The sequence below is a fragment of the Equus quagga genome, chromosome 4 (genome assembly GCF_021613505.1).
Source record: "Equus quagga isolate Etosha38 chromosome 4, UCLA_HA_Equagga_1.0, whole genome shotgun sequence".
NCBI lineage: Eukaryota > Metazoa > Chordata > Mammalia > Perissodactyla > Equidae > Equus > Equus quagga.
The window spans coordinates 15,170,827-15,193,969 of record NC_060270.1 but is presented as its reverse complement, the minus strand read 5'-3'; the positions used below and the strand labels follow the sequence as shown (position 1 = coordinate 15,193,969).

Sequence of the window (23,143 nt, the reverse complement as noted above, 5' to 3'; positions counted from 1 at the left end):
ACAGAGGTGGGAATTATGCAGCCACAAGCCAAGGAACGATGGTGCCCTCTAGAAGCTGCAAAAGGCAACAAACGAATTTTCTCCATGTGTCCAGAATGAACACAGCCCTGCAGACACCTTGATTTTAGCCCAGTAAGATCCATTTTGGTCTTCTGACCTCTAGAACTGTAAGATAACTTTGTGTTATTTTAAGCCACTGGGTGGTAATTTGTTACAGTAGCAATAGGAAAGTCATACACTTATGATGCTTCTAGAGTTGTAGACTTGGTAGATAGTAATTTCACATAAGAATTTCAAGGGAAAATATTTTATTCCAAGCTTTATTATTGAGGCTGACCACCTTTTCAAATTGGAGAAAGCTTCTAAAAGCTATCACGACTGGGAAATTTAAAGGGATGGGCTAAAAATAGAGAAATATCTTTTTAAATCCAAGGTTAGATGAACCCATTTATCTTGGGCACATTCAATGCTTTACTGTAAAGTTTATCTGTGTGCCACAGAAGTGAGAGGAGGACCAATGAGCTGAAAGATAACTCAATCAATCCGCTTCCTCCGTCTCTGCTTCAGCGCTTCATACAGGAAATCTATTGCTGTGTCAAGTTCCAGAGAAGAGTTTCTTCTGTTCCAAGTTACTAATCAGGCTAAAACACATAGAGTTGAAGGAAGAGGCCAGGAGGAAAGGAGTTCCCGCTGCCGATTGGCTCAGAGGATCTGGCACTCAGAAGTCGACCAGAGAGAGCCTCACCATGTCCACAGCTCCTTCTTTACCTGTGTGGAGGAAAAATTTTAAGTGAAGGGCAGGAAACAAGAGACCAGAAATGCTCTGCACTCGGAGAACTTCTGACCTGCGGCTGCTATTGACTTTGATTGTCTTCTTAGTGGTTGGTAAGTGGAAATTCTCTTCGGGAGAGCGACAAGAGAATGACTGGGGAGAAGCCCGGTCTCAGCTTTTCCTGAGCTTTCTTTGCCTTTCTTATGAGGCAATGCAAAATAATTGCAATCATAGATAGGAGGGAGGGGGCCTACTCCCAGATGTATTTCACTTTTTTATCTGTATTTTCTTCTTTGTCTTACTTATTTTACTTTGTATCCTCCTACAGTATACATATCTCTATAATTTGCCTCGCTTTCCACTTCCTCATTTCCCCTCCTCCCTCTTTTGAATGAGGCAGAATAAATTAAATCATGTCAAGTAGTGATCCAAGTCATCTGGGTTCTCTTTATCTTCTTCCTCCTTTAAAGAAAATTTAAATAATAATCCCAACCCATTTAGGTCTGTATTGTTAACAGAATAGATTAGGAAATTTAATTGCTTTCTGTCACTTTCTACGACCAGGTGCTTTTAAAATATAATACACTCACAGTTTGGTGGTGCATCTGTGGTGTATGACTGTATTTATCTTTAAGATGTGTAGGCTGTAAAAGACACTTTCTGGGTTAGAGGGCACACTCTTTAACCTCTAGGTTCCTGTAGGAGTTGTAGAGAATTTGGGGCTATTGTGGGTTGTCCAGGTTTTACTATAGAGACCTGCTAGGAGCTGACGTGGGAGGGAGTTTTCAGGTTTCACTTTTAGTAGGTGGGAGCAGCTGCAAGGAAAGAGTGTAGCTGGGTTTAAATTTTATAATTTGATAATTGAAAGAAGAAAATGTTTTTTCCCTTCATAGGAATGACTTTAAAATATTGCCTATCTTCCAGCCAAAAAATCTGTTTTCCACATGGCAGTCTTACCGGTGAGCACACATAAAATAGCCATACTGTACTGCTGTACCTTTCTAGGCAGGATTTCCACATCCCTTTCTCCTTTGATCTGCACAGCAGCCCAGTGAAGCAGGGGTGGGGGACATGTCTTCCTTTGACAAAGGCAGAAGCTGGGGCTTAGAGAGATGAAATGATTTGTCCAGCACTACTGGTACATTGCAGAGTCCCACCCGGCCACGTCTGTGCATTGCTGAACATTTGAATGGGCAATTTTCCTCAATATTTAGCCATTGTGATTTTCGCTTAAGAGTACCACGGTTTCTTACACCACTGGGTTATAAACCTAATGGACTATTTACTTACTTAAAAAAAATATCAAGTGATCTGAATCCTTCAATAGTTAAGATCTTTGTGTGCAAACTCTTAGAGAAAGCTGTGCAAGACCCAGCTTGGCAGGGAAGCTAAGTAGGCAAGAAGCTATTTATGTCAAGTTGCACTATGACTTTTGGGTAAAGGGAAAAAAAAAATCAAGATTAAAACACAACAGATAATTTTGAATTTTAGTGGTTTAAAGGTTTGAATTTTACAACTATTTCTGAACACAACTAGGAGATCCTACATATACCAAATGTCTGAAGTTAAGGCTTATACAATTATAAATTTATCACAATGTTTAGAATCAAGATACAAAAAAGCGAATTAATTTAACTTTACATGCAAAGACTTGGCATTATAAATTCACCACGAAATAATTCAGAAAAATAAGCAAATTATGCAGGCATGAACTTATTTCTTTATTACTAATACTGCTTTGTTATTAACACTGCCAAACAGAAATGACTCACCTTATTATACAAATTAAATTCACAAAGGAGCAAGAGAGCTAATGACTTCAAGGTAAAACATAGCATTTAAAAAAATCTATTTACTTTTCTGTTTACTTATTTGCTTATAAATTCAAGCAATGTGCTATTTAGTAAGCCAAGTTTATTAAGAAAATAATATCTGAGAGGAAAAATTAAAACAACCTAAGTCATCCACTGCAGAGCAAAGCTCTACAGACCTGTGTCGGGTCCCCTTCCCTCATCCCCATTCACCCTGTGCCCCTTTTCCTCCTTATTTTAGCCTATTGTCTTCTAGATTTCTTTTTCTTGAATTCAAATTAAATTTTGCTATTCCGATCAATATGATTCTACCTTTTATAAAAGTCACTGATATTGAGATTATGAGTTCCTGAAAAGGAATCCCCCACACTTTTATTTCTTTTGGCTAATTTTTACCATTATCCTCATCTTCCACTAGGGGGCAGGCAGTAACAATCAGAGGAGAGAAGACAGGGGTGTTTGGTAGCCTCAGCAGGTTTGCAAAAGATGGAAAAAGAAATTAAAAGCAATTGCTAAAAAGAAGGGGTTTGTTCTCATAGTTTCAGTTCTATCTTCCTTTTCTAGTTTTTGATAGTTGTGAATTTACATATTATAACAAATTTTAGGTATGTGTTCCTCTAAACATCCATGCTTAAGCAGTCAGTAAATTAATCAAAAGTTTTTATTAAGTCTTTATAAGTGTGTATGCAGGGGGTGTGTGTATGTGTGTGTGAATAGTGCCTAAAAGTTATCAGCAATCTAAATTAGGGAGATCAAGCTAAGATGAAACAATTGGAGAACACTTTAAATCAGTCAGTCTTGAAATTGTCTATGAATCCAGTGAAAATCCAAAGATGAGAGAAATTATGGTGGTTTGGAGTTGTTGAGGACTTATGGAGAAGATGGGTCTTGAATGATGGTTTGGACCAATGGGGAAAGGCAGAAACATAAATTGGGAGGAGGGGATGCACAGCACAAACAAAGGCAAGGTAGTTTGGAGAAAGAAAGAACTCTAGCTCGAGGGAACAGAGTTTGTGTGTTATATGGATTGTAGGACCTATGGCTGAATTTCTAGGGTTCTCAATAGCTAAACAGAGAAATGTGGATACAGTGCAGCAGGCACTGAGGAGCCATCTGTTGTTTTATGAATAGGAAAGTAATATAGTAAAGCAATATCTTTGGGGAATACTGTGGCAGCAGTATCCCACTGAGTGAGAGTGGCAAGTGGTAGAAGATTTATTTTGAAGCAGGAGTCAAGAGGTCCTACCTTTGGGTTTCCATTTTAGGAAGTTGTGTGACATCGCTGAGAGACATCGGTGGCTACAGAGGAAGGTGTTAAATCCAGTACAGGGAGGGAGGGTCCCTAGGAGGGAGATTCCTACAGGAACTTGGAAGTATAGCACAATCCAGGATTTATGAATCATTCCTGGAGTGGAGGATCTCACAAAGAGAGTACTCATAGAGATAGAAATAGGAGAATCAGCACTAGAGATTTCTGGATTTGGATACAAGAGATAATTATCTCTTTCCTCTCTGTAACGGAGAGCAAGATCTGAGAAGAGATGGGAAGAGAGACAAGCTGGGATATAACTGGAATGCTTACCCTTTAATAGGAGGAGGGAAACTCTTCTGAAATTGAGGAGTAAGATGAGGAGTGAGATAGAGGGATGCTAATAGGTTGATGATAAAAATAAGGAGATGGGAACAAATGAGAGAGTCCCACAGTAGATAAATTGCCTCCTAATAAGATCATGAGTGTTTCAGTTAATGATGCTAGTTAATAAAATAACTCAGTTGTCATTTGGTTTTATGTTGTACCTGGAAAAATCAATCTGCCCAGTGATTAAAATGCAGTAACCATTGATATATTTTTGCCTCGTCTTCTTTGTTATCACTGACACACTGGGATTAGGGAGCAGGTCTGTGGTTATAAAATAGCTTTGGACTGTGCTGTGTGAGCTAATAGCTCCTAAGAATCAAATCCACAACCATTACTTTTTTTATCATTATGAAATTTTATATATATATATATATATATATATATATATATATATATATATCAAAACTCATATAAGTGTTATAATCGGCTCATTATTTCCAGGAAGAAACAACATTGTTCATGCATTAACACTGAGCAAACAATTTCAAAGTTTTCTTAGCTACAATTTATATGTCTTGTCTGTCCAGAAAACCTAGAAACCATCCTAAGAACAAAATCCTATTTGTGTTTAAGGAAAGCAGCATAGAAAAGTCCCAGAAGCAGGACTAGAAGGTTCTAGAAGCAAATCATTTTCTTGAAAGATCTCTGTTCCTTTGAGGTGTTGATGCTGTTGTAGGTTCTCCAAGAATCAGACTCTGAGACAGACTTTTGAGTAGAGAATGTTTATTAGGGAGGACTCTTGGAAGAAACACCTGTAAGGAAGGGTAGTGTCGTAGAGGGAAAAGTCCATCTGCAATCTTAACCACTGACACCCTCATTTGACCCTCATGTGGAGCCGTGGAGTTAGAATGACCCTAGAGAGGCCCTGCAATGAATCAAAACGGCTGGGCCTTAATACCTCCATCTCAATCAGTCGTTGGATGTGGACTGCCCAGAGAAGGGTCTCACTTTGGCAAAGTCACTGAGGCCATCCCTGAAGATGCTGAGAACTGAAGGCTGTGTGCTGACAGTGCTCCTAGTAGCAGGAGCAAAGAGTCATTCCTTGAAGAGGCTTCTGGGCACAGATACTATGTCCACCATAGCTGCCATTTCCAATGGTCTTCGTTCCTTTCTGAATTTCTGAGTTTCTGTCTGGTATTATTTCCCTTTAACTTAAATAATTCCTTTTATCATCACTAGTAGTATAGGTCTGCTGATGAGGAGTTCTCTCAGTTTCCTTTTATCTGAATATGCTTCATTCTTGAAGCATGTTTTTGCTAGATATAGAATTCTGGGTTGATTTTTTTTTCTTTCATCATTTTAACATGTTGTTTCAGCATTTCTGATGAGAAGTCAGCAGACACTCAAATTATTGTTTCCCTGAATATTATCTGTCATTTTTCTTTGGTTTATTTCAAAATTTTCTCTTTATTCTTGGTTTTCAGCACATATAATGTCTTCTATGTATTATTATTTTCATATTTATCCTTCTTGGGATTACCGAGATTCTTGAATCTGTAAACTTATACTTTTCAGCAAATTTTGAGAAATTTTCAATTGCTATTTCTTCAAATATTTTTTTCTGCCAACTTTGTCTCTCCTCTTCTTCTAGAACTCCCATTACACATATGTTTGAAGAACTTTTTGCTGTTTCACAGCAGGTCCTTGTGGCCATTATGTGTTTTGCAATGTTTTTCTCTGTTCTTCAGATTGGATAATTTCTATTGATATATTTCAAGTTTGCCAACAATTTTCTCTCTCATCTCCATTCTTTTGTTCAGCCCATCCAGTGAATATTTTATTTCAGACATTGTATTTTCAACTTAGAATTTCCATGTATTTTTTAATTAGTTTCTTTTTCTCTGGTGAAATTTTTCTGTCTTTTCATTTGTATGAGCATATTTTTCTTTACATCACTCAGCATAGTTCAGTGTCTGCTTTAAGGTCCTAGTCTGATAATTCCAATATCTGGGTCACCTTGAGGTTTATCTCCCTTTAATTTTTTTCTCAAAAGAGTAGGCCATATTTTCCTTATTCCCTGTGTGTTGAGTATTTTGGATAGTGAATATTACATCATAGAGACTCTGGGTTCTATTACTCTGTTGATTTTTTTTTTTTTAGAAAGCATTTAACTTGGTTGGACTCAAACTGCAAACTCTATCTCTTGAACAGTGTCTTAAATCTCAGTTCTTTTACCTTTAGTGGTTGGCTTCAAGTGTGCCCTGCCATATATTGCCTAGTGTCAGCCAGAGACGTGCGTAGAGTTTACACACAGACTTTGGAACTCTCTCGCTGCCTCTCTCAATTTCCAGAGACCAAGGTTGCTCCAGAATCTGTCCTCTTGTTCTTCAGAAAACTGTGGGATTTCTATTAGAGTTCTAGCTGTCCAGTGTGGTGCCAACTGCAGCCTTCCCTGAGACTAAAAGTGGTAAAAATGGGAAAAAATGGGAACACACACACCCAACCCTGAGCCATTTCCTTCTTCCAAGGATTGACACCCCTCAAGAATCATCCTGCTTTTTTCACTCTCCAGTGGTTTCAGATAGTTGTTTTTATGTTTTGTCCAGTATTTATAGTTGTTATCTGTGGAAGCTTACTTTGCCATAAAGGAAGTGGAACTTTCTTCAAGTCCATGTTTCTTAATATCGTTGTGCTTTTACCAACTGATATTGATTTGGTTGGTTATATTGTGTTGGACATTGAGATGGAGTGTATTATATTATTACATGCTTTTTTGCTTTCTAAATTTTATTCATGCATTCAATATTTTGGTGCTTTTCACTTTTCTCAATAAAATCTCACTCAACTTTCCTCCAGTTTCTAGATTCTTATATATCTCTGTGTTGGGTTTAAAGGCCTGTCATGGGATATAATTCAACCACTAGCTGTGTCTTCTGTAAGAAATTGTTTACTCTCTTTAGATAGTAATTTCCTCATTTGTGAAATGAAGGACACACATGACATGATTGAGAAGTATAGAGCTTTCAGATAGGACGGACTTTAGAAACCTTCAAATTAAATCCTTTCATTTCATTCATGGGCAAATAAAGCCCAAGAGTGTTCAAGGAGTTACTAAAGATACTACCCAACATTTTAGCAGATGAGCTGAGCTTGAAACTCCTCCGTAATACTAAAAATAGAGGGGGAAAGAGATGTGGTAGGTATGTGTGGGAAAATAAGGTTTTCAGATGTGATGTACTTGAAATGACGGCAGGCATTTAAGTGGGGAGAAATTTCACCTAAAGGGTTGAGATTCTTGTTTAGGAAAAATAAGTCAAAGCTAGGATATGGGTCAGGTATTCTGTCAGCCAGTAAGTAAAGGAGTGTGTCATGTGTCAGACACTGTGCTTCATGCTGGGGATACTTGAACAAGACAGACATAGATAAAGCTCTCATGGAGCTTAGAATCTGGTAGGAAAGATAGATATTTTAAAAAGTATTGCAAATAATTAAGTAATATATAAGTATGCAATGAGAAATAGAGGCTGAGAGAGAAATGTGTAATTGGTAAGTCTACTCAGGTCTGAGGGTCAGGGAAGACTTCCTGGTGGAAGTGATAATTAAGATAAAGAAAAGCAGAAAACACGTAGGCAAGAAGAGTTGAAGGAACTAACATTCCAGACAGGAATGAAGGAGAGAGGGAGCTAAACTATGACTGAAGTGCTAAAACAAGGAGAAATCAACTGTATAGAGGACCCGTTGGCATTCTAGGGTAGGGGAGAATGATGAGAGAAGGCATAAAGAGAAAGGTGAGCAGGTGAGACTTTGGGGAATATATGCATTAGTGTGCCTAAGGAGGAAGGCAGGCTTGCAGAGAAGACGGAGTAGGAGACAGACAGAGAAAAGCTTAGGGGTAGGGATAGAGGCTAAGGAAGGGGTTTTAGAAGGACAGAAAAGTGGTTTATAGCATCAAAATCTGACGAACAGTCCAGGAGCACAAGCACTGAAGAAAGGCCAAAAGCTTGACTATAAGGGGCTGGTGACCTTCAACATTGTGGTTTGAATGGAAGGGTGTATGAGCTACAAGATTGCTGCTATCAAGGAGAGCGTGGGTGTGGAGGAAATTGAGGCCGTGGGCACAGACCACTCATTCTGGAAGTTTGGCAGTAAAAAAGAGAGAAAAGATCATAGCTGGAAGGAGAAAGCAGCATCTAATTTTTTTTTCTATCAACATAGGGGAAACCTGAGTGTGTACAAGGGGTATCATTTGAGAATATACAGTGATTGGGTAAAGGTATTTTTTCCAAACTGAGTGTGTGTTTATGTAGCTTTTAGTTGTTTAGCATTTCTTTTCTTTTTCCTTTCTATTTGGTTAGTTTACCATGAAATGCTACCTTTTCTCAAAGGTTTATCTATTACATAATATGAGAATATCTGGTTATAGGGTCCATTTTGTGATATTGACAATTTTTTAAAAAAATGTTCAAGTAGTAAATATTGCTAGATTCAAAACAATGAAGTCTAGTTATTTTTATTCTCTAAAAAAATCATTCAATCTATCCTTCATTGGCTCCCTCTGAGATATTCCCCAGGGGTTGTTCTAAACCAGTAATTAAGCTAGTTGCCAACAGAGTTGCCTGTAGAGCCTAAAATATTGGAGATAATGTGGTGCCATCTCAAGCCTACTTAATGAGACCTTTCAGGGATTAGAGTCTGGGAATCTGGACTGTCACAAATCTTTGCAGGTGGTTCTGATGGGAGCCAGGATCAAGAAGACTGCCCTAGGTCTTTCTTCATAGCCCAAACCATTCCTATTGTCCCTCATACTCAGCAGATGGCTGCTCACTCTCTGATTTACCCATCAGCCAGTGTGGACTTCTTTAGCTTGCCCAGATGATGAGGTTTCTGAGGGCAGAGACCTTGCCTCATTCATCTTACTGTCCTCAGACCTCTGCATAGCTACCTGACGCTGAGTAGATGTACTCAAAAATGTCAACCTGAACTTCCTCAAAATGTCCCTCGTGTCTGTAACCACTCTTGCCTTTTCTCCTTCTCTCTCAGAGACGAAGTGTGTCTTTTCAAAAGCAAATCTCCACTTTGCTTTTTCTCATCTCCTCCCATCACCTCTAAGATCCTGTTTTACCAGTTAGCCTCCTTCATTCTTGTAACTTGTAGCTCTCCCTCTTTCTATCTACACATATGCTGTGCTCTCCTCTATTCTTAAATACCGTCACTGTCCTCTTAGCTCTAGATATTGTCCCATCTCTCTCTTTCTGGTTTGATGTGAAAGGATAAAGGCACTGTCTCATTCTCCCATATTTTCAAGGTCAAAATTCTTGAACGAATAAGTCTACATTTGTTGACAATCGCTTCTGCTCAGTTCTTTTCAGTCTTGGTCCTGTTCCTCCCTCTGTACTAACGCTGCCCTCTGACAGCTCCTGATGGTCTCTGACTACCTTCTTGTTAGTAAATCATAAAGCCTCTTAGTCCTTACTTTAAGACTCTTCCCACATGATTTGATCTTGATTATTTCTGTTTTGAAATCTCCTCTTTCCCTGGTTTAAGACATTGCATCTATTTTCTACTTTCCTTCATCATTTTTGCTAACTTCACTTCCTCTAACAGATCCCTAATTATAAATATTTTCAAGACTTGGATTTTGGCCTCTTCTCTAATTTCCACATCTGAGACTGCAATTTGGCAGCCCATGGGCTAGATCAGGCTTGCAGACACTTTTAGTTGGCTCATGTAATATTTTTAAAAATTTGAATTAGTTGCCGATATTTTAAAGTTGGGAGAGTTTACTGAAAACCCCTGACCTAGAGTCTAGGGTTGCTGTGAGGATTAAGTTACATCACATATAAAGCACTTATCACTATGTCTGAATTTTACAAACATTCAAAAGACGGCACCTTAATTATCATTTTGCAGTTTTCAAAGCTCTTTCATAGATATTATTTCATAACTTATTTAATTAGCCCTACGGATCAACTATTTTATGCTTGGCTTTTTTGGTTGTTTCCGGTTTTTTGGAATTAAAAACTATGCTGGAATTAAAAGCCTAGTATGTATATCTTTGTGTATTTTACGTGTGGATATTCACTATCTGCCCATTGAACGTGCTATCCCTTGTGATCACTGATACACATGTATATGACATCTTCCATGGGCCAGGGAACAAATCTGTCTCCATTAACTAGTTTTGGACTATGTGATGGTAACTGCCTCAAAAAAAATTAGGCCAACAATATGCTTGTATTAGCATTGTGTCTTAACAAACTGATGCACATTGTGATTATGCTTAAAAAAAAAATTAGGCCCAGCAACATGGCTTTTATTAGCACTGTGTCCTGGCCAACTGATACAGACTTTGTGATTATATTGCACTGGAAACTAGGATCAAATTTATTATTCACCATAATTCTTTTTGCTTTCTAAATTTTATCCATCCACTGAATTCATTATTGAATTCTTGTGTTTTGGAGCTTGTTACTTTTCTTAAACATTTCTCACTTTTCCTTTTTATAAACTGTTTGCATCTTTTGCTTTTCTCTCCGTTGTATCTGAAGGGGATAATTATAGTTACTAGTTAAGTCACTGTTAACATATTAATCTACTTTTTTGTTGGCCTATTCATATCTTTTGCCCATTTTTTCATTTGGCTTGTCCATCTCTTTTTTTATGGGTCTATGTGTTTTCTGCATATTTTTTGGAGTAAATTAGCCTTTTGTTTATCATAATGTAAAAAGTAAAAAAACACAGGGAGTGATTATCTCAAAGGATAATGGCCACCTTTACAGTAAAGGTTGGAGGGATAATTGGGGAAAAACCAGCAATAGTCTATTTCTTAACTTACTTACATAGTATTCACTGTATAATTGTTCTTTGAAATGTACATATACACTCTGAAATATATATTAAAGATATATATTAAATATAGATATATATTATGTGTTACTAAAAAGAAGATTAAACTAATAAGTACAAAGAAACACAAGAAGTACAATTAGTACTTATATATATATATTTTTAATTTTTCTATATTAGTCTTTGCTAAAATCTTGGGCTTCCATCCAATATTTTATTTACTGAACACCTAATTAGATGTTGTCTGCTGCTAAATTAATGTCTTTAAAAATGTAAATTTCATAAATTAAATGAAAGAACACGAAATATATGCTGTGATAGTAGGATCAAATGTTCATATTGTTATGTTAAAAAAATATGTAAGTACTAATTGTACTACGTGTGTTTCTTTGTACTTATTATTTTAATTTTATTTTATATTAACATATATAATATATATTTCAGAGTGTATGATATCTGCACATTTTGAAGAACAATTATACAGCGAATATCTATGTAAGTTAAGAAATAGACTATTGCCAGTTTTTCCCCAAATATCCCTCCAACCTTTGCTCTGAAGGCAGCCATTATTTTTGAGATAATCACTTCCTGTTTTTCTTTACATTTTACCATGTATGTATGCAGCCCCTGTCAATAAAATTTATTTTGCCTTGTTTTGTATTGTGCATAGATGGAATCATACTGTGTATATTATTTTATAACTGCTTTCATTTACCCAATATTATATTCGAGGTTTATCCGTGTTTAAGTCTGTAGCTGTAGTTCATTAATATAGATAATTTTCATCCTAAAATTTCAAGTGTTTGAAAAATAGTTTTCTTCCCTGGAAAAATTCTGGTGCAGAAATAACAAACATGATTTAAAACAAGAAATCTCATATTTTGCATTTCCGTTTTTTTCCTTTTTGGAAGCAAAGATTCATGGTAATTGAAATATTAAGATATGAGATGTATGAAGGAGAAAGTATTAATTCTAAAAACACATTGTATTTCATATTGCTAAAACAGCAAACATTTATTTTTCTTTTCTGTTCGCCTTCTGTAGGAAAATATATTTGTCTCAGGAAGGAAAAATCCTGAAACCAGTTTGCGAAAGCAGCATAATAGCATAATCTCTTTTTGGCCCTGGTCTCTCGTCAGGTCTTGGTACTCCCCATAGTCCCACTAGGCACATGTCCTCTGCACATAGTAGTGCTTTTCTTTGGAATGTTCTTCCCTCTGTCTCCTGTCCTCTCCTCTCTTGCTTATTAGCAGCTTCTTGTCCATTGGATCTTGTATTAATTACATCTTGCTGCCTAATAAATTACCCCCAAACGAATATTTATTTTCTTAAGTGACATAAGAATGAGAGAGAGACAGCACACCAGGACAGAAGCCACAATCTTTTTATAACTAACTCCTGGCAGTGACATCCATCATTTCTGCTGTGTTCTGTTTGTTAAGTGTGTTAGGAAGTCCAGCCCACATTTAAGAGGAGGGGATTTTCCAAAGACATGAATACTGGGAAGGGAGAACATTGGGAACCATCTTAGGGGCTGCCCACTGCCTCAAAACTAAGATGAGTTGCTTATGGTACATTTTCCATACTTTTCACTTATTGCTATTACAATTTCATGTAATTATTTGATTATTTGGTTAATGTCTATTGTCCCCAGAAGATTGAAAGCTCCTTGATAAATAGGCATTTATTGAGTGCCTAGCTGTTGTAATTGAATAAATGAATGTTGCTACAGCTTCCAATTTTCCCCTACCAGTCCAGAAACTCTAATATACCTGATAGGGAGTCACTCGGGTGCCATTTGAATGAAACCTACTAGTGAGAGACTGATCATAATCTTAAAAGGCAGAAAAGAAAATATTTCCTTTACTTCCAAAATTTATCGTAAAATTAGTGTGGCAGTCTTCAGGTAGCTTTAGTAAAGAAAAAGATCACATGAGTTTCTTATTCCAACCATTCCTGTTTGTTATTTAGAAATAATAGAATTGGGGAGAAAACTGGTGATGCTTTTAATTATTCCTCCAGGGTGATACTGCTTTTTACTTATGTATCAGAAATAAAATTGTAATTTAGGCTCCCTCCTCCAAAAGTTACAAAATTCACGGATTTTCTGGCTGACTAATATGAATTTCCACTAGTTCCCAGATCACAGTGAGAAAAGCACTGCATTAGAGGCAGAAATATAATTAGCCTATTTGGGTGACAAGTCATCTTATTTTCAGGACCTCTAAAAAAGGGAGACAATTTAATTCTCCAACTTCTTGCTTGAATCCATTCATTACTCTAAAAACTGTCAGGAAATAATACTTTTATGTCTAACCTACATTCACAATATGCAGTTTTATAAAATGCAGTACAAACATTCACTAACTAAAACGTTAAGGTTGATATTTTAAGCTTTCTGGAGCCAGAAGATTGATAGTAAAGGTTTTTATATTGTATTGACTTCTCCATACTGGTAATTAGAAAAAGTTATGTGCTTTGTGTAGCTAAATAAAGGTTGCTCTGGCAATGTAATTTGAATTTCCTGGTCTTTGTGTGAGTACGATCTCACTCTCAAAGTTGCAGTCATTTTAAATGAAACCTTGAATCTTAAGAGGAGGCGGACTGTGTCATTCTAACCAGGTTTAATACCTCAGTCTCTAATGTGCTTTGAATCCCTTTTATGAGTTATTCCTTGCTTGTTAAGTAAGAATGATAGTCTATGTTTTGCAGAGGAGAAAACTAGATCATATAAATTTTTTTAATTTTCTAAAATGATTCAGGAAAGAAGCAGAGTAAGAAACAAAACTCATGTCTCATATTTTCCAGTCATTGCTTACTCCACAATGGTCCAGCCCTGTATTTATTATAATAACTTGCAGAGTTTCGAAGCTTAAAAACATGAAATGCCAAATGAAGAATGAAATAATTCTATTATTTGGTTTTCCTTGTGCAAAATATCAGGGTATTTCCACAGATTTCAATGTATTGAAATATATTTCAATGTATTCTGTGTTCTGTTTTTTTAAAAAGTAGTAAATTCACTAAATGTTAAATGACAATGAAGATGACAGGTGAAGATGTAAAGACCATTATAAGCAATAAGAATGACTTTGAATTACTTCAGAGCTAGCACAGAGGCCTCAAGTCTTGTAGAGAAATGTCAAAAGAAATTTAAAAATAGAACTATTCTACATTATTGACTTTTGCAGCTATATCTTACTAGATCATAATCATCTTACTCGAGCATAATCAAATATTTTAGGCTAAAGTTTTGCCCCAATTTAAGGATTCTTTTAGCTTAAAATTCATTTATAAGACTCCTTATTACTTTGTTTGTATTCTCCCAGAAAATCTGCAAATGAATGAAAGGGTAGGAAATCTAACTTTTTTTGTTTCCCATTCCAACACTTTAGAAATAAGAAATAAATCTTAGCAACTATATTGACTACTGAAGTATGACATAATCCATGTTCTCTTTTGGTTAATAACAATGACTAAATCAGGGGTTTTTATTGGGAATGGTGAAATATCAGAAATACCTATCTCTAACTTTTTAAGTCAGGAGAGCGCAACAGAGCACAGGATTTTTAAAATAGATAAAAACTGTTTAACATCACAAGAAAACCATGTGCTATTTCTGAGAGCCTTTTTTCCCTTTGCTGGAGGAAGCCTTTGGCGTTCGCATCTGCACAGTCATGCCTATACAGTGTCTTTTGCGTGGGTGGTGTACGCTTGCTCAGGCATATGACAATGATGATTTGGGAAAGAAAACTTCTGGTGCTCAAAATGAGTAAGAGGTTTCATTAGTAGTAAAATCACAAAACAATCTTACTTCTGCTGATGATTTTGACTTAGATGGAAAAAGTTTTCTCTTTAAACATTATTTTCAGTGTCAAGGGTTCTCTGTATTTTGTTTTGTGTTTATTTGTGTGGCTGCATGTTCTAATGTTACGTGTGTTAAAAGCTGATGTTTCTGGTATTATTTTTAATTAAATTGAGGGATAATTTATGTACAATTAACTGCATCCATTTAAAAGGTACAATTGGATGAATTTTGACAGTTGTATATACCTGTGAATCATCCTCGCAAACAAGATACAGAACATTTCCATCATTCCTAAAATATTCCTTCATGGATATTTACAGCCCATCCTTGATTTCATCCCCATCTGCAGCTTCTCAATTGTTACAGAAAAGATTACCAGGTTTTGATTAAGATTAATCTATAGACCAATTTGAGGAGAATTGACCTCTTAACAATATTAGTCATTCTGTCCAAGAATAAGGTATTCATCTCCATCTATATAAAATTTACCTCAGTAATGTTTTGTAGTTTTCCGTGGATAGGCCTTGCACATCTTTCATTAAATTTATTCCTAAGTTTTCTTTTCTTGTGCGCTGTTGTAAATGGAATTTTCAAAATTTCATTTTCCAATTGTTTGTTGCTAGTATATAAAAATATAATTATTTAAAATATTATTAGCATTTTATACTATGACCTTGTTAAATTCAATTAGATCAGGGAGCTGTTTTTATAGATGCCTAACAATCGTATCATCTGCCAGTAGGGACCATTTTATTTCTTTGTTTCTGATCTATATGCCTTTTTTCCTCTTGCTTTGTTGCAATGTCTAGGAGCTCTAGTACAACATTGAAACATCCTGATTTTGGAGGGATATATTCCATTATTAAGTAAAATATTAGCTGCGAGTTTTTCATAGATGCCCTCTAGCAGTTTGAGGAAGTTTCCTTCTATTCCTAGAGTTTTAAAAATCATGAATAAATGTTGAATTTTGTCAAACGCTTTTTCAACATTTGTTGAATTGATCATATATTTTTGCTCTTCTATTCTCTTAACGTGGTGAATTTCATCTGTTTTTGAATGGTCAGTCAACTTGCAGTCCTGGGAGAAACCTTATGTGATAATGCTGTATTAGTCTTTTTATATTTATTATTATTATTATTTTATATTTATTATTTTTTATAGTGCTAGATTTGTTTTGCTAATCTTTTGTGAAAAATCTTTGTGTTTTATGTTTGTAAGGGTTACTGGTCTGTTGTTTTTCTTATTTGTAATGTGCATATCTGGCTTTGGTATTTAGTTAATTCTACCTTATTAAATGAATAGGGAAGCATTCCTTCCTTGTCTGTTTTCTGAAGGGGTTTGTGTGTAGAACTGATATTACTTCTTCCTTAAATGTTTGCTTCAATTTTTCAGTTAAGCCAATTTGGTGGAAAGATGTTTATCAACGAATTCAATTTTTTAAATAGATTCAAAGCTCTTCAGATTATGTGATTAATCCCAACTGAACACTGAAAGCTGTGATTTTCAATGAATTTGTCCATTTCATCTAAGTTATTGAATTTGGTTAGCATAAAGTAGTTAATATTCTCTTACTATTCCTTTCATGAATGTAGTCTATATTAATGTCTCTTCTTTCATTCCTGGTGTTAGAGATGTGTACTCTCTCTGTTTTTTTCTTGATAAGTTAGCTATTGGTTTATAAATCTTAAAGGTATTTTCAAAAAATCAGCTTTAGATTTTGTTAATTTTTGTCTTGCTTGTTTTCTATTTCGTGGAGTTTTGCTCTTACTTTTCTTTCTTTCTCTTTTGTTTTTAGCTTCTTTAGGTGGATTTTAGACATTTCTTCTTTCGTAATTAGTATTTAAAGCTATTAATTTTCCTGTAAGCATTGCTTTAGTTGTGTATCACAGATTTGGATATGTTGTATTTTTATTATCATTCAGTTCAAAATCTTCTCTAATTTCTTTATGGATTTCTTCTTCTTCTTCTTTTTTTGCTTGAGAGGATTGTCCCTGAGCTAACATCCATGCCAATCCTCCTCTATTTTGCATGTGGGTTGCCTTCACAGCATGGTGGCCAATGAGTGGTGTAGGTCCACACCCAGGAACCGAACCCTGGCCGCCAAAGCAGAGCACACCGAACTTAACCACTAGGCCGTGGGGCCAGTCTCTGTGGATTTCTTCTTTGACCAAAGGCTTACCAAGAATCATGTTTGATTTCCAAATACTTAAGGTTTTCTTAACATTTTATTCTTTTTGGTTTCCAATTTAACTCCATTTTTGTTGGAGAACATTTTTTGTATAATTTTAGTTTTTAAGAGATTTTTTAAGACTTGCTTTATGGCCCAGAATATGGCTAAACTTAGTAAACCATTTGCACTTGCAAAGCAAGTGTATTCTGCCAATGTGAGTAGAGTGTTCGAAATATATCAATTAAATGGTTACTGTTGTTGATAGCTACGTTGGTGATTATCTATTGCTTTGTAATGAATTACTGCTAAACTTAGCAGCAGCTGGGCAATATGTATTTTAAAAGATAAAATACATCGTGAATTGATACTGATATTTTTTATTTTAAAGATTGGCACCTGCGCTAACATCTGTTGCTAATCTCTTTCTCTCTTTTTTTTCTTCTTCTCTCCAAAGCCCCACGGTACCTAGCTGTATATTCTAGCTGTGAGTGCTTCTGCTCGTGCTGTGTGGGATGCTGCCTCAGCATGACCTGATGAGCAGTGCCATGTCTGCACCCAGGATCCCAACCGGCGAAACCCTGGGCTGCTGAACCGGGGTGCGCGAACTTAACCACTCAGCCTTGGGGCCAGCCCTGATACTGATACTTTTGATTCAAATTTAGGACTCAGAGTTTTTACTTAAACTTGTTCATTTTACATCTGTATCTTTTCTCCCACACTGAAAAGTTGACTGACACCAACATAATAACTCTTTGATTTATCCCACAACACATATAGAATAATTTGAGAAGAATAATACCAGACACTAGAAAAATGCAATTATTGAAAATAGTTTAAGGTTTTTTTACAATATTTTTGTCATTGAGTTATATTCCACTAGAGACATACAGTTGAATTACTGTGTTTTGGAAGTCACTTGGAATAGTTCCTCTATATGTGATTATGCAACCAATTCTACTTGCGGTTAAGTTCATTTGTTTCATTTTGCTTTACAGTTTAGTGCTTACAAATAATTTGATTTTGTTTGATAATTATGTAAAATGATTACATGGTTGCAAAGTCAAATCTATAAAATGAGGTATATTCAGAGACATCTTATTTCTATTCCTGCCCCCATTTTATCTTTTTAGTTTTGAAATTATAAGCAAGAAAAGAAAGAACACACAGACACACACACACACACACTTGTGTTCCTCCCATAATGTTGTAGAGTAATGGTACATACTATATATCATTTTATCTGTCTTGCTATGGAGATCACTCCATAATAGTTTATAGAGCTATCGCTCATTCACTGTCTTTCATTTTGTGGATGTACCGTCGTTTAGACACTAATCTCCTATGGGTGGCTATTTGGGTTGTTTCTAAAAGTCTTGCTATTACAATGTTGTAATGAATAGTCTTGTGCATATATTGTTTTCATACTGTTGCCTGTGTATCTTTGGGATAGATTCTGAGAAGTGGTATTGCTGGGTCAAAAGGGAAATGCATATGTAATTTTGCCGTATATTGTCAAATTTTCCTCTGTCGAAGTTGTGACATTTTACATTCCCGCCAGCAGTCTATTGGTGTGCTTATCTCTCCAGAGCTTTGCACACACAGTACATTGTCAAACTTTTGGATTTTACAGATCTCGTAGGTGTGAAATAGTATTTCTGCATAGTTTTAATTTGTACTTCTTTTACCACGAATAGTGTTGAGCATCTTTCTAGATGACTAAGAGAAATTTCTAGTTCTTTTTTGGGTAAACTAACTTTCCATATCTTTAGTCCAGTTTGCCATAGGGTTGTGTTGACCTTTATATTAAACCTAGCTTGAGCCAGCCACATGCCAGGCAGCTGTGTAAGCCACTCTTCTAAGTACTGAGAATGCAGACTGAACGGAGACAAAAAGCCCTGCCCTCATGGAGCTTATAATCTAGTGAGGGGGTGATGGGATTGGCCCATGAATTTTGGCAGTTGTCTGAAATCCCCCTCAGCTTAACTATTCCCATTCGGATCTATAATGGCTTGTGTCCGTATGCCATTATAATCCTGATTCTACGGACTTGCCATTTGATATGTTCTTTCAGACCTTTGTCTCTCTGTTTCCACGAAAACATGGCTTGGACTTGCTTCATCAACTCTCTCAGTTTGGGTTAATTTGGGTAGTATATTTATCCTAGTGTGTTTCTTAGGATCCAACCCTTGGTTTCTATTCACTGCGGTGTGAACTACTTGTACAAGAACAATTGAGCAATTGGAGCAGCTTACAAGCTGAGTGGCCTGGGCCAAATTGCTGCACCCCTGTGAGTCCACACGTCTTTATCTGTAAAATGAGGGTGATTATACTTGTCAGTATGGAGAGACTAAAATAAATAACAAATGCAAATTCCTAGAAATCTGTTCCTAGTATAAGTGCTGAAAACATTTTTACTTTCAAAGAGTGTTTTATTAAGGAAAATGGCAGCTAAGAGGGGCACAGGATTCAAAATTCTTCCAGAGAAACATCGCGCATTAAATTTTACCCTAAATTGTTTCTCTTTACTGGTCAGATACATTCACTGTAGACGCACTAGAAATGCATCATTTCCTTGTGAACACTTTCTAAGAGTGTTGTTCGTCCCACAGTTAGAGCCTGCCAGTATCCAGCCTCAATTCTAACCACACATCCAGTTTTTCTCACTTTATTGCAATACTGAACTCTTCTGTAGTTCTTTGACTTTATGACTTCTTCTAAATTCCATTCTTCCTGTATGCATGTGCAATTTTCTTTTTTCTCCTATCTTCCTGGAAAACTTCTCATCTACTAAGATCCAGCTCAAAATATTATCTATTGTAAGGAGTTTTCCCTAATCTCTTACCCTTGCTCTCTTAGAAATACATTTCTTTTCTTTTTTTTGGTGAGGAAGATTGGCCCTGAGCTATCATCCATTGCCCATCTTTGTCTTTCTGATGAGGAAAATTGTTCCTGAGCTAACGTCTGTGGCAATCTTCCTCTGTTTTGTATGTGGGACACCACTACAGCATGGCTTGATGAGCAGTGTATAGATCTGTGCCTGGGATCCGAACCTGAGAACCCCAGGCTGCTGAAGTGGAATGTGCAAACTTAACCACTATGCCACTAGGCCGGCCCCCAAATCTCTTCTTTTTAACTTCTGGACAATATGCATACTTCTGTCATCACATTGAAAACTTCACATCATAGTTGTTTACATAGCTGCTTTCTCCCCTGCACCTTAAGCTTTTGGAGAGAAGAGCTATTGTCTATTATGTCTCTATGTCTGGGTCTCTATGCCTAGCAAGTACTTTGCCAGTAGTTGCTGCTCAAAAAATGTTTATAGCAATTCCCACTTAGAGCTTGCCTTATAAAATTTGAAATTAGTGGTATATATATATATAGTGTATATGATGTGATTTCAACAATGCTTAGGAAAATCCTTTTTTTGTTCCATACCAGCAGCTGATCAACATATCACTACAAAACTTTTTCTACTACTCACTGGTGCCTGAAAAGTCTGTAACAGAGAGTAAAACGCTTTCTTCCACAAAGACTAAATGCATATCAGCCTGGGAGAAGAAATACTTTGATTTGAATACAAAGACAGGAGAGAGATGAGGGGCATTCTCGACCTGAAGTAGGAATATGACAAACAGGCGGGAAGATCAGGTCAAAAGTTCATATTGAGACAACATGTTTTGAGACTTTTGCTTGCCTGTATTAATTTATGTTTTCAGTGGCGACCACAACCAAAAATAGCCTCAAGAATGTGAAACAAATGTAATTTTAACTAGAAATCAGAAATACTAATGTATATTTCTCTCTCCACCCCATATATTTTTTCAGAATGCATAAGTGCAAGAGGTCAAAGTCTTAATACAACAAGCAATTCATCGATGCAGCAAACAGGCAAGGGCAATTACAGTTCCGGTAATGCTCATCTTTTAATGGTAGTTCTAATGGAGAGTGCTTGATACTTGTATGTTTTTACATTTTAGAATCTTAATTGTCTTACATGCACTTATAGACTGTATTATCTAAATAAAATATTGCTTATGTTTAAGGGTATTGGTAAATTTTTTATTATGAAATAATTTCTGTGCTTATTTAGTACCTATGTCAAGAATTGATCACTACACAAACCAAGGACATATTCAAAATTTTCTTTATTCAAATTTTAAAACATAGGGTATTACTCTAGGGAACTTAAAAAAATAGGTTTTAGCAAATGTTAGTTATTTATTTTCTGTATCCCCTGCTCAGTCTACTGTCTCTCAAATTTTTGTTTGTCATTGTGGTTAACTTTTTCTTTATATTTTAAAAAGCTATTTTTGTTATGTATCTTACATTGAGTACTTCATGGAAAAATAATTCCACTGATTTCAAAATGTATTCTTGGATTCAATAAATATCCTTTCTAATTATACTCAATTATTCGACATCTGGAAAAATTAGATGCCAGGTCAATTACAGAATAAAGTAAGTAAAATAACTACGTAAACTATAAATCGTAGGGGTAGGGACAATATGTGAGTGTAGTAGGTTGAATGATAACCCCCCAAAAAGATATGTCTACCTGGAACCTGCGAATGTGACCGTATTTAGAAAAAGGGTCTTTGAAGATGTAATTAAAGTTAAGACTCTTGAGATGAGATCATCCTGGCTTAAGGTGGGCCCTAAATCCAATGACAAGTGTCCTTGTAAGAGCAGAGAGGAGGTAAAGTCACAGGGGAGAAGGCAATGTGAAGATCAAGCAGAGATGGGAATGAGGTGTCTACCAGCCAAGGACTACCAAGGGCTGCTGGCAGCCTCCAGAGGCTGGAAGAAGCAAGGAAGCTTTCGTCCCTAGAGCCTTTGGAGAAAACCAGCCCTGTGACACCTTGGTTTCAGATTTCTGTCTTCCAGAAACATGAGAGAATAAATTTCTCTTGTTGTAAGTGACCAACTCTGTGGTTATATATTAAGGCAGCCCAAGGAATCTAATATAATGAGTAATTAAGTTACTTTTCAGCTATAAATATATTTTCAAAAACAATTCATATTTGTTTCAGTCTCTCTATGTGCATATTGTCAAAGAGTTAAGTTAGACTTCTGATGTTAACGATGTAAAACTGTAATCTTTCTAAACTCAAGAGAAAATTTGGTTTCATATGAAGAAATTAAAGAAATCACAGGACCATTGATCAGAAGCTTTAAACATTTGTTGTACTACTTTGGTGTATACAAAGCTTCAAGTAAGATTAGGAAGGATGCTATCTATTTTCAACTAAGACATGATACATGATATGGAATTGGCATTCTGTAGCAACTAGCTACCAATAGAGATAATACAACTAAAGGACTCATACATTAGCAATTAGCTAAGTTTAAAAAGCTTATCCAATAGAATAAAAACAATCAGGGGAATATTTGTGACAATACGTATATATTTTTTCTCATCTAAAAACAATTATTTTTACACATTCAAGAGTATATTCCAACTTGTGGGTTTTATCTCTGGTATGAGAAGTTGCAGGGATCATTTATTGATTTTCCTTCACAGGATACTCTTGGGAAGGAGGTGGACTTTGCTTGATTTGGGTAGGAGAATTTGGTATCTGGCTTGAGAGGCAGATTTTTTCATGGGCCTCCACTCACTGGAAAACCTTTGTTAAACAGAAGGTCTCTTCCACACTCCAGCCCACTGGGAGATCATTGACACTCAAAATCCCTGAAAACGTCATTCAAGTCAATTTGGAAGACACTACTTAATGCGATACCAGGCTCTTCCAACAGAATCCATAGTATCTGAACACTGATTTAGTTATATCTGATAAGAACTAATGTGGTCAAATTTCCACTATTCCTAGACAGGACAGCTACAATGAGAATCCACTGAAGTAGCAACAACTTAATAGTTCAGAGCATGCCAATCATTTGCTGTGTCACTAAAAGTAAAAATTTCTATAACGCATATGAAATAAAAGCCAAAGCATAGAAGAACAGCCTTTAAATATCCCTTTAAAGGTATCAATCGAAGCTGAGTTCTTTGAACTTTCTGCTGACAACAGACTATATCTCTAAAGTAGAGAGCAGCTCTCAGGGCTGCAGAGGCCAGATGCCCATAAGAGAAAGCCCTCATATACTGGAGTAACATTTGTCTATCATGGCTGGCATCTCGTGATCACCAGAGAGCTCC

The 23,143-nt window shown here is 36.1% G+C and overlaps 1 protein-coding gene across 2 annotated transcripts in view; it reads left to right on the top strand.

Annotated features, from left to right (window-relative positions):
* Window positions 1-618: 618 nt before the first annotated feature.
* The window catches only part of LOC124238331 (cell surface glycoprotein CD200 receptor 1-like), a 36,961-nt gene continuing 14,436 nt past the window's right edge, over window positions 619-23,143 (top strand). Inside the window, exons 1-2 of one of the 2 annotated variants that reach the window (XM_046659151.1) lie at window positions 619-885; window positions 20,812-20,874. In XM_046659151.1, the coding sequence (XP_046515107.1) occupies window positions 819-885; window positions 20,812-20,874 (130 nt within the window). In that variant the 5' untranslated portion in view covers window positions 619-818. Of the gene's footprint in view, window positions 886-20,811; window positions 20,896-23,143 lie in introns of both variants that reach the window. The other variant, XM_046659150.1, reaches the window with a different exon arrangement.